This window comes from Phyllobates terribilis, unplaced genomic scaffold (genome assembly GCF_046119375.1).
Source record: "Phyllobates terribilis strain yellow unplaced genomic scaffold, ASM4611937v1 Scaffold_7__3_contigs__length_470593459, whole genome shotgun sequence".
NCBI classification, from domain to species: Eukaryota; Metazoa; Chordata; class Amphibia; order Anura; family Dendrobatidae; genus Phyllobates; species Phyllobates terribilis.
In genome coordinates, this window is record NW_027362767.1 from 385,785,349 (window position 1) to 385,797,621 (window position 12,273).

A 12,273-nucleotide genomic window follows, 5' to 3' on the forward strand; every position below is an offset into this window, starting at 1 on the left:
GGTAATGTTTTGGTATACGCGCTTAATCTTATGTATAAGGCACACCAGGACAAATAGGGGCGGCTGGGGACTGAGTATGGATACCTCGCTGCCGAAGCAGCAATGAGGTAGCGGCCAGCTTCGGCCTCCTCTAAACTAAAAGGCCCCATTTCAAGTGCAAGCTAGCAGTATGGAATTGCAGTCTGGGGGTGGGTGGGTGGCAGGCTGCACACTTACACTTGCATTAAAAGAAAACATAGCAGATGCTAACTTCTGTCATCATCATCATGCTCCTCACCTTGGCACTCTCAACTCCACCGATTGAGAAGTCAGGGCCCACTGGAGGAGTCTGGTTCTCTGGTGGGCTCGTCCAATGCTGCCTAAAGCAGGCCGGGCTAAGAAAAGTGTGTGGGGGGGATGTTCCAAGGAGAAATGGGGGCGGCTGGGGACCGTTTATGGACATCCGACTGCCCCCAGGCGGCTGGGGACCGTGTGGACACTCGGCCGCGGGGCGGCTGGGGACTGAGTATGGACACCCGGCCGCCGGGCGGCTGGGGACTGAGTATGGATTCCAGGCCGCCAACACAGCCATGACGTGGTGGCCAGATTCCGCCTCCACATGCCTAAAAGGCCCAAGTTCAAGCAAGCAAGCAGTATGGTATTGCAGCCTGGGGGTGGGTGGGTGGCAGGCTGCATACTTGCGCTTGTATTGCAAGGAATGGGGGAGGTACAATTGAACACTGCCCTGGGACTAGAACTTGCATGGGGATAGTTGCAAGTCTGCATCTTCTGATGCGGCAAGGATCACTTATGATGGGCACACTTTTAGACAGTGACCTGGGAGTCAGAGATGCTTCCAGGGGTCTTCCCCATGCTGTTCCCATGTCTTTTCAGCACTTTATGCATGTGTCACACAGCATATGGCCAGATAAGGTTGTAAAATGTTAAAATGACATTTCCCGGTGAATGCATTTGTCATAGTTGAAAGCAATACAAAAGTGCAAAAACGCATAAAAAATGCTACTTGTGAACATAGCCGAAGGTGTGGAGGAGTATTTTTGTTTTTGGTCATTTATTTTAACTTATACACAAGTCTTTTCCCTGGAAAGGATGTTCCTTAACATATTTCACAGGAAAAAAGTTTCACTTTCGTTTTATTGTGAGCCTGTTAAAGTGGCTTAATACCTCTGAACACGTTGTTGACAACAGTGACCTGGGGGTCAGAAATGCTTCCTGGGGCGATCCCCATGCTGTCCCCATGTCATTTGAGCACTGTCACTATCGTTTTGGGCACTTGTTAGGCTTTTAAAAGACTGCCGGGGGTGCCACCGCAAAAATGCTCGAGTCTCCCATAGACTAACATTGGGCTCGTTGCTCGGGTCGAGCACCCGAGTATCACGACGAGCTCGGCCCGAGCTTCGAGCACCCGAGCATTTTAGTGCTCGCTCAACACTAATTTTTATTTCTATAGCGCCAACATATTCCGCAACACTTTGCAATTAAGCGGGGACACGAACAGACAATACAAGATAATACAAAGTAACATCTAGTTCAACAGTTACAGGGGGAGTGAGGGTCCTGCTTACAATCTATAGGGGGGCACAATAGGTAGAACGTGTTTGTCATGTACGGGTACAGCCATCATTCTAATAAATAGTGGTTTTCAAATAATCTGCATGATCCGGTCATCAGCCAGTATCTAAGTACATTTACCAAATGCTGTTGGGTGCCCAGACTGTCTCGTAACTCAGGATAGTTCACCACCAGTGCTGAGCTTGCTCAGGAATGGCAGCAGGCAGGTGTCCGTGCATCTGCACTCACAGTGAAGCCAAGGATTTTGGAGGATGACCTGGTGTCAAGAAGAGAAGGAAAGCCACTTGTCTCCAAGTAAAACATCAAGGACAGACTGACGTTCTGTAGGAAGTACAGGGATCAGATTACAGAGGACTGGAGTAAAGTTATTTTCTCTGACGTCCCCTTCAGACTGTTTGGGACATCTGGAAGAACAATTGTCCAGAGAAGAAATGGTGAGCGCCACCATGAGTCCTGTGTCTGCTAACAGTAAGCATCCTGAGATCACTCATGTGTGCGGGCTTTTCATCCAAGGGAGTGGGCTTACTCACAATTTTGAGTAAAGAATGGGATCTAAACCTCCTCCAAAAGCAACTTCTCCCAACCATCCAGGAGCAATTTGGTGACGATCAATGCTTTTTCCAGCATGATGGAGACCATGTCACAAGGTAAAAGCGATAACTAAGTGGCTCAGTGAACAAAACATTGAAACTTTGGGTCTGTTATTAGGAAACATCCCCGATCGCAATCCCATTGAGATCCTGTGGTCAAACCTTGAAAAGCGGTAGGACAAAGAAAAACACAGAAATTGTGATAAACTCCGAACACTGATCCAACAAAAATGGGCGTTCATCAGTCAGGATTTGGCCCGGAAGCTGAGATCCAGCTGGAGACTCTTAAAGGAAACTGTCCGGAGGGCGGTCCTATCAGTGACTGACAGAGTTCATAGAATCATAGGACCGCCTACTGGACCAAAAATCCCATAAAAAGCTGAGGTATAAATGATTAAAACGTAAAAAGTTATACTCAACCTTTTCTCATAAAACTACACATCAATCTTCTCCATTCCCTCTGCTCTATAAAATGCTTACTGCAGACTAGGCAGCATTTTCAAGGTGACATGTTACCTTTAAAGTTGTGTTCACACGTAGCATTTTTTTCTGTTGCTTCTTTATCCGCATATTTTCGGCAGCTGTCCGCACCAAAATACGCAATAATAATCTTGTCCGATTATTGCGGGGTTTTTTTGCGTTTTCTCTTTTTATTTAATGAGTTTTTGATGCAGGTGAATCAGCGTTTTTAGTACGGAAAAGCTGTGATACTGCACTTAAAAAATGTGTTTTTGTTTTTTTTACTTTCAGGCTCCCTATAGAAAAAAAAAATAAAAAACGCACAGAGGCATCTTTAACACGCACAGTGGGGAGGAGTTGTCATTAAATCACATCCACTTTGCTTGGACAGTTAAACATAGCAGATGTGTTCCACAAAGAAAAACGCAGAAGAAAAAATGTTGTGTATTTACAGCTAATTTTTATGGTTGTTGACAATTGTGCAGAGCCGCCTAAAAACATGCCCCCTTGGTAAAGACCATAAAAATTAGCACTGAACCATATGATGGCATAGCAGCAGGAATAAAACAGCAAAGAATTGTCAGTTGCTCAAGAAAATGGAGTTAAATACCTAGGAAAAAAATCCCTGAGTTTCCCTGATTCTACCACTTTTTTCCGTGTTGTGCTGCGTCGCTCCATCGCAGAGATATTCACATTTGTTTATTCTGGAGTGCAGTATGTGAAACCTCTGCTTGTAGACCAACTAAGCATTTCTTCAGAGTATTCTCTTGTGGCGTGCGCTTTTACCCCTTCCTCCCAGACAATGCCAATTACAGCTCAGCAGCATCTGAGACCGATGGCAGCATCTGAGACCGATGGCAGCATCTGAGACCGATAAACTGCTGGATCAGATACCAAGCTGTGATTGGCAGTGTCTGGGAGGAAGGAGTGAAAGTGCACCCCCCAAGAGAAGATGACTCTGAAGAAATGCCAAGTTGAACAACAAGCAGAGATTTCACATACTGTGCTACAAAAGTAACAAATGTGAATATCTCTGCGATGGAGCGATGCAGCGCAAAATGGAGAAAAGTGTCAGAATCGGGGGAGCTCAGGGAATTTTATAGGGTATTTAGCTTAAAAATTTTGAGCCAGTGACCGGTCTTCTTTCAGGCTGACTTGGGGGATTTATTGTAAAATTTTGGTGTGAACTCTAAAAAGCAATGGAAATGAAGTCTATTATAACCACCGAACGGTTGGACACTATTATAGCAGTTTACACAGACATTGTACACTTAACATGATCTAGTTTACCATTTAGTGTGCGTTGTGTCCTCTGGGGCTACCTGGAGGCACAATGCAAACCCCATGACAATGCTTTTGTCACAAGGGACTGCTAGATCTTACAAGCGAATAATGTATAATTAGTGTGGTTCTGAGAATCTGACGATTCTGCTGACACGACCTGACTGGCAAACTGAAAAAAAGAGAACTTTACTGTAGGAAACCTAATCAGGGTGACTCATCAAATCTGGTGCAAATAGAAATGGCAGATATGTGGGAGCACCAGTGTTCTGCAGAAGGATTACCTGCCGTCCCGTGGAAAACCACAGACATGAGCTGTGCCAAATGACAAACACAGCGCTGCTACATCTAATCTCCCATATTCTTTCATGCATCTACTGTATTTTAGTTGCAGTTCACGCCGCTGCTGTTGCAAGCTGAATGGGATTTTGGCAATAAACTGATCCCACTGTTTTCCTTCATTTTCCAATCCTGTACAATGTAAACATATGATAAATGCATATCCCTGCTCTCAACATATCCCGCGGATATGCTTTAAGAGTACATGAATAAGCCTTAAAATGTTTGGCCAGTGCCAAGACTCCCATATATATTGAGAAAGCAGGAGCGGACACAGACAGAAGAGACCCCTCTGCAGGAACAATATAGGGGTCCTTTGAAATCCAATGTCTCTTCACAATTCCTCCTGATCTGGAGGTGGCAGTGACCCCCTTATCTCTTGGGCCCCTGTTCAGCTGCACAGATTGCACAAATGGTATGTCTGCCCCTGATCCTGTATGAATAGATCTGTAGTGACCTATAATAATAATAATAATAATAATAATAATTTTTATTTATATAGCGCCAACATATTCCGCAGCACTTTACAATTAAGCGGGGACATGTACAAACAATAAATTCAATACAAGGTGAGACAGTTTAACAGTTACATCAGGAGTGAGGTCCCTGCTCGCAAGCTTACAATCTACATGGAAATGGGGGGAGACAATAGGTGGAAAGTGCTTGTTATTTCAGGTCTGGCTATTATAATAAGTCGGGATTATCATATAAAGCTGTATGATCCGGTCATCAGCCTGTATGTTAAAGTGCAATACTCAATTACCGAGTGCAGTTATCGAGTGCATGGAGGGTGTAGAAACAGATGAACAGTAGGGTGCAGATTCTGAATAGTATTTAGGAGGGAACAGGGGAAAGTTAGTTTACTGAGTAGTTGAGGTGGTAGGCTTGTTTAAAGAGATGGGTTTTTAAAGCGCGCTTGAAGACATCGGGGCTAGGCATCAATCGGATCGTCTGGGGTAGAGCATTCCAGAGAACTGGTGCAGCACGAGAGAAGTCTTGGAGACGGAGGTGTGAGGTTCGGATTATGGGGGATGTTAGCCTTAGGTCATTTGTGGAACGGAGGGCACGTGTAGGACGATAGACTGAGATGAGAGAGGAGATATAAGGTGGTGCAGAACTGTAGAGAGCTTTGTGGGTGAGAGCAATGAGTTTATATTGGACCCTGTAGTGAATGGGTAACCAGTGTAATGACTGGCACAAGGTGGAGGCATCGGTGAAGCGGCTGGACATAAATACGACCCTGGCTGCCGCATTCAGGACAGATTGGAGAGGGGAAATTTTGGTAAGAGGGAGACCGATCAGAAGAGAGTTGCAGTAGTCCAGACGAGAGTGAATAAGAGCGACAGTAAGAGTTTTAGCAGTTTCCAAAGTGAGAAAAGGTCGGATTCTGGAGATGTTTTTAAGATGCAGGTGACAAGAGCGAGTGAGTGATCGGATATAGGGAGTAAAGGAAAGGTTAGTGTCGAATATGACCCCAAGGCAGCGGGCGTGCTGCTTGGGAGTTATGGTTGACCCCTCCAAGGTAATTTCGATATTAGGTAGAGTTAGGTTACTAGAGGGGGGAAACACAAGAAGTTCAGTTTTGGAGAGATTCAATTTGAGATAGAGGGAGGACATGATGCTAGACACAGCAGATAAACAATCCTTGGTGTTTTGTATTAGGGTAGGGGTGATGTCAGGGGAAGAAGTGTATAGTTGGGTGTCGTCAGCATAGAGATGATACTGGAACCCAAATCTGCTGATTGTTTGTCCAATAGGGGCAGTGTATAGAGAGAAGAGGAGGGGGCCTAGGACTGAGCCCTGCGGAACCCCGATAGTAAGGGGATGAGGAGGGGAAGAGGAGCCGGCAAAAGATACAGTGAAGGAGCGGTCAGAGAGGTAGGAGGATAACCAGGAGAGAACGGTTTCCTTGAGGCCTATAGAGCGTAGCATAGTGAGGAGGAGCTGTTGATCCACAGTGTCAAATGCTGCAGAGAGATCCAGGAGAATCAGCAGGGAGCAGTGACCTTTGGATTTGGCTGTTAGTAGATCGTTAGAAACTTTAGTGAGGGCAGTTTCAGTGGAGTGTAAGGAGCGGAAACCAGATTGTAGAGGGTCGAGGAGAGAGTTATCTGAGAGATAGCGGATTAGACGGGAGTGGACCAAGCGTTCCAGGAGTTTAGAGATGAAGGGAAGATTAGAGACAGGTCTATAGTTAGCAGTGCAGTTCTGGTCCAGGGATGGCTTTTTAAGTAAAGGGGTTATGATGGCATGTTTAAATGATGAGGGAAAGATACCTGACGAAAGAGAGAGGTTAAATATTTTAGTCAGGTGAGTGGTGACCACCGGTGAGAGGGACTGCAGGAGATGTGAAGGAATGGGGTCACTGTTGCAGGTTGTAGGCCGAGAAGAAGCGAGGAGCTGGGTAACCTCTTCTTCTGTGACAGGCTCAAAGATGGCTAGTGAGCTTGAAGTGCAGTAGGGAAGGGGATCCAGGCACTGAGGAGATTGGGCTGAGATGTCCTGATGGATGTGGTTGATTTTTTCCAAGAAATAAGTGGCCAGATCCTCACTGCTGAGGTTGGTGGTGGGGGCCTGTGCTTTAGGTTTCAGGAGGGAGTTTAAGGTTTCGAAAAGTCGTTTTGGGTTGTTGGACATTGAAGTGATGAGGGTGGTGAAGTAGGATTGTTTGGCCAGATGAAGGGCAGAGTTATAGGTTTTGAGCATGAATTTATAGTGGATGAAGTCCTCTGCTAAAAGAGATTTTCTCCACTGACGCTCAGCACACCTCGAGCAACGTTGAAGAAAGCGTGTTTGCATCGTGTGCCAGGGCTGCCGTTGTCTGTGTCGGATCTTTCTGCGAGTAGAAGGAGCTGCTTCATCTAGGGCGCTCTTCAGTGTATTGTTGTAGTGTGACAATGCCAAGTCTGGACAGGAGAAGGAGGAGATGGGGGCTAAAGATGTGTGGAGATTGTCCATAAGCTGCTGGGTATTAATGGTACGTGTATTCCTATAAGTGTGGTAAGTGGGGGTGTCCCGGGTGAGGAGACCATTCTTAACAGAGAAGGAGAGAAGGTTGTGGTCCGAGAGCGGGAGAGGGAAGTTGGTAAAGTCATCCAGCAAGCAGAGACTGGAAAAAAACAGGTCTAGAGTGTTCCCGTCTTCATGGGTAGGAGAATTCGTAAACTGTGAGAGACGGAATGAAGAAGTTAGAGAAAGTAGATGAGAGGCAGATTGGGAGAGGGGGTCATCGATGGGGATGTTAAAGTCGCCCATGATGAGGGTGGGGATGTCACAGGATAGAAAGTGAGGAAGCCAGGTGGCAAAGTGATCCAAGAACTGGCGGGCGGAGCCTGGAGGGCGATACACGACTGCCACTCGCAGGGAGAAGGGTTTAAAGAGTCTGATGGTGTGGACTTCAAAGGAAGGAAACATAAGTGAGGGAACCGGGGGGATGACCTGGAAAGCACATTGTGAGGAAAGGAGCAGACCAACACCTCCACCCTGTCTGTTGCCATGTCTGGCGGTATGTGAAAATTTCAGCCCACCAAACGAGAGAGCAGCAGCAGCGGTGGTGTCTAGCTGCTGAATCCAGGTTTCTGTAATAGCCAGAAGGTTAAGAGAATTAGAGAGGAAAAAATCATGGATGTAAGTTAGTTTGTTACACACAGACAGTGCGTTCCAGAGAGCGCAATGGAAATCAATAGGAGAGGGCATGCACTGAACGTTAATAAGATTAGCAGGGTTTCTATATGCAGCTGGAGGAGAGTGGTGTACGCTAGTGGAGGGGGGCCCAGGGTTGGGGGAGATGTCGCCTGCGACTAGTAAAAGGAGAAAGAAGAGAAAGATCAGGTGGTCTAATGATTTGTATGAACGTTTTGAATGCTGTATGGAGGTAGAGGATGGTTTGCAGTGGGTGAGGAATGTCAGTAGAGCCTCAGAGTTATACATGGGAGAGGGGAGAAGGGAGGGGCTGATATAGAGAGAGTGCACAGAATGTTTTGAAGGGCGGGCGGGTTGTGAGAAAGCAGAAGTGAAAACAAATAAAAAGCAGATTGATAAGACTAATGCATAATGCACTATGACTGACCAAGAAGCATGTTTGTATGAAAATTTTATGCACCTTACCTGTCTCCTGCCCTGTCCAACTGCCATGGTCTAACTGCACTTGTAATTATTGCACTTAAAATCTATTGCACGCGTGACCCAGCACGCGTGCTATTCCCAGCCAGAGCAGAATATATATGAAATGAAATGTCTGCTAGAGGCCAGCACCAGTTGGACAAACTGAGTAATTAGCCAATTAGCACTGGGCTAGAGCAGGCAATGCTATGTAAGATAAACACAGAGGCCATAAACCAGTGAAAGAGAAGGCTTTGAACATTTTATAATAGAAACAAAACAAAAAGACAAAAAGATGCAGGACCAAACAATTAAATACCATGGAAAAATGTTGCTAGAGAATATGACTCTTCACACTTATCAGACAGCACACCTATAGATATTAAAGGGGTTGTACTAAGTTTGGAAATTATCCCCTAAATATAGGATGGGGGATAACTTCCTGACCACTGAAGGTCTGACCACTGGGACCTCCACTGATTCAGAGAACAGGGGAACTGAAGTGCCCTGTGTGAATAGAGCGGTGGTCGATCATTAAGTACTGATTGCACATGCCCACTTCCGAACCATTCCTTGGGATCAGTTGGACCCACATTCTTGAAATCAGTGAAGGCTAAGCATCTCGACCCCTCACAAACATAAATTTATCACCTATCCAAAGTTGTTTTTGGGATAACCCTTGAACCACTTCCAGCACCATGTTGCACTATGACATCTTGGTGCAGGCTCATCAGCTGAGCCCGTTCTTCACAGGGCAGGTACCAGCTGTGTTATACAGCCAGCACCTGCTTGTACCAGCATAAATTGGAGCTGGCTCTGATCGCTGCTATTTAACAACTTTATTGAAGGAGTTGTCAGGTCCAAACCGATAGGTTTGCAGTCACTCTGTGTGACTCCAGACTTATGAATCCCCCCAGCGCATGCACTATGTGCTGCGGGGATTCTCCGGTTTCAGACCCACACCGCAGGATATGTATGAGTTATATATACCCCCCACCAGTGGGCGGGCCTCACTGCCCATACACTTGCATTGAGCGAGGCCCATTGGCCAGGTTCGGGTCAAAAACCGGCGAATCCCAGCAGCGCGCGATGCATGCGCTTGGGAGGGATTCATCAGTCTGCAGTCACACACAGTGATTGCAGACTTATCAGTTTGGACAGGACAACCCCTTTAAATGGAGCTATCAATTTGACAGAGACATGTAAAGGGGTTTTTCCACAAACAAAAGTTCATTTTAATCAATAGATCTTGGAATAATAATAACTTCCACAATTGGATGTGTTTAAATAAAATGTTCCTGTGCTGAGATAATCTTATAAATGTGCCCCTGCTGTGTACTGTGTAATGGCTGTGTCTGACCGTACAGGAACATAGTCTGATCATACCACATCTCCTGGGCAGGGGAGGAAAAGAGTATACAGACATTACAGCATGGGATCACAGACTATTCTTTTTGTGAGATAAAACATTTCCCTGACTGTTTTTAAATGTTTTACCCCATTGCCCAAGAGATGCGGAATGATTAGACAGTGTTCCTGTACACTACAGACCAAAAGTTTGGACACACCTTCTCATTTAAAGATTTTTCTGTATTTTCATGACTTTGAAAATTGTACATTCACACTGAAGGCATCAAAACTATGAATTAACACATGTGGAATTATATAGTTAACAAAAAAGTGTGAAACAACTGAAAATATGTCTTATATTCTAGGTTCTTCAAAGTAGCCACCTTTTGCTTTGATGACTGCTTTGCACACTCTTGGCATTCTCTTGATGAGCTTCAAGAGGTAGTCACCAGAAATGGTTTTCACTTCACAGGTGTGCCCTGTCAGGTTTAATAAGTGGGATTTCTTGCCTTATAAATGGGGTTGGGGCCATCAGTTGTGTTGTGCAGAAGTCAGGTGGATACACAGCTGATAGTCCTACTGAATAGACTGTTAGCTGCTTTTTTCTTGCCATAATACAAATTCTAAGTAAAGAAAAACGAGTGGCCATCATTACTTTAAGAAATGAAGGTCAGTCAGTCCGAAAAATTGGGAAAACTTTGAAAGTGTCCCCAAGTGCAGTTGCAAAAACCATCAAGCGCTACAAAGAAACTGGCTCACATGAGGACCGCCCCAGGAAAGGAAGACCAAGAGTCACCTCTGCTTCTGAGGATAAGTTTATCCGAGTCACCAGCCTCAGAAATCGCAGGTTAACAGCAGCTCAGATAAGAGACCAGGTCAATGCCACACAGAGTTCTAGCAGCAGGCACATCTCTACAACAACTGTTAAGAGGAGACTTTGTGTAGCAGGCCTTCATGGTAAAATAGCTGATAGGAAACCACTGCTAAGATCAGGCAACAAGCAGAAGAGACTTGTTTGGGCTAAAGAACACAAGGAATGGACATTAGACCAGTGGAAATCTGTGCTTTGGTCTGATGAGTCCAAATTTGAGATCGTTGGTTCCAACCACCGTGTCTTTGTGCGACGCAGAAAAGGTGAACGGATGGACTCTACATGCCTGGTTCCCACCGTGAAGCATGGAGGAGACCAGACCTGAACCCAATCGAGATGGTTTGGGGTGAGCTGGACCTCAGAGTGAAGGCAAAAGGGCCAACAAGTGCTAAGCATCTCTGGGAACTCCTTCAAGATTGTTGGAAGACCATTTCCGGTGACTACCTCTTGAAGCTCATCAAGAGAATGCCAAGAGTGTGCAAAGCAGTCATCAAAGCAAAAGGTGGCTACTTTGAAGAACCTAGAATATAAGACATATTTTCAGTTGTTTCACACTTTTTTGTTAAGTATATAATTCCACATGTGTTAATTCATAGTTTTGATGCCTTCAGTGTGAATGTACAATTTTCAAAGTCATGAAAATACACAAAAATCATATATATATGTGTGTGTGTGTGTGTGTGTGTGTGTGTGTGTGTGTGTGTGTGTGTGTGTGTGTATATATATATATATATATATATATATATATATATATATATATATATATATATATATATATATTTTCTTTCATCAGATAATCACTAGAGGTCTAGTAAACCTGCTGCCATGTAGTCCTCCATATTCATGAGCTTTGCATAACCCCACCCCCAACACGCATTAGCAGCTTTCTGTGTACACTGTGCATAGGCAGAAAGTTGATATTCAGTGATGTGGGGGAAGTTCTACAGTGCTCAGCATTCAGAGCCCTGCTAGATCAGCAGAGAAAACAGTGATTTTATCAAAATGTCAACAAGCAGCCCAGTAAGTGACACATCTCTGGAATCGGGTCTCTGCCCCTACATTTTGCTGCCTTCAGATGGGATAGCAAAATCCTACTACAAGGAGATTCAACGGTATCTGAGCAGCCCCTAAACTTTGGTGGCAGGAGAACTCTATACAGATCAGTTCAGTTTTTTGAGACCTTTTTGGCGTTTTCTCGGGCAAGATATTAAAGTATGTAATCTGCTTAACACTATAAAAAATCTCTTATCTACAGGGTACAATGTGACTGTCCTGGTGAGGAACCACTCCCTGGATCGCCTCCCTGCTAGCGAGAAGTCTCCAAGGGTCGTTGTGGGTGATGTGCTGAACAAGTCAGACGTCTCGAAGGCTGTGGAGGGACAAGACGCTGCCATTATTATCCTGGGGACCAGGAATGACCTTGGTAATGCACAAAAATTCTCTTCTTATTTCCTATATATTCGACTCTACTATATTGTACGATCTGGTGTTCTGTTCTATTACAGAATTGGGCAGATTCATCAAAAACTGCTTAAAATAATCTCTCTTTTGGACAGTGGCCCAATATATTTATCTAGTCTGTTTTTTATTGCTTTATATGGCACCACATAATACCGCTATATAAATAGTAATGTCCTAGAAACTGAGATGTTCACATGTAGTTGATTATGTGTCTTATAGGTGTAGGGGGGAAACCCCATTTTCCCATAA

At 44.9% G+C, this 12,273-nt stretch overlaps 1 protein-coding gene across 1 annotated transcript in view; it reads left to right on the forward strand.

Annotated features, from left to right (window-relative positions):
* The window catches only part of BLVRB (biliverdin reductase B), a 39,614-nt gene that overhangs the window by 10,806 nt on the left and 16,535 nt on the right, over nt 1-12,273 (forward strand). Inside the window, exon 2 of the mRNA XM_073641483.1 lies at nt 11,819-11,986. Within this exon, the coding sequence (XP_073497584.1) occupies nt 11,819-11,986 (168 nt within the window). The remainder of the gene's footprint in view (nt 1-11,818; nt 11,987-12,273) is intronic.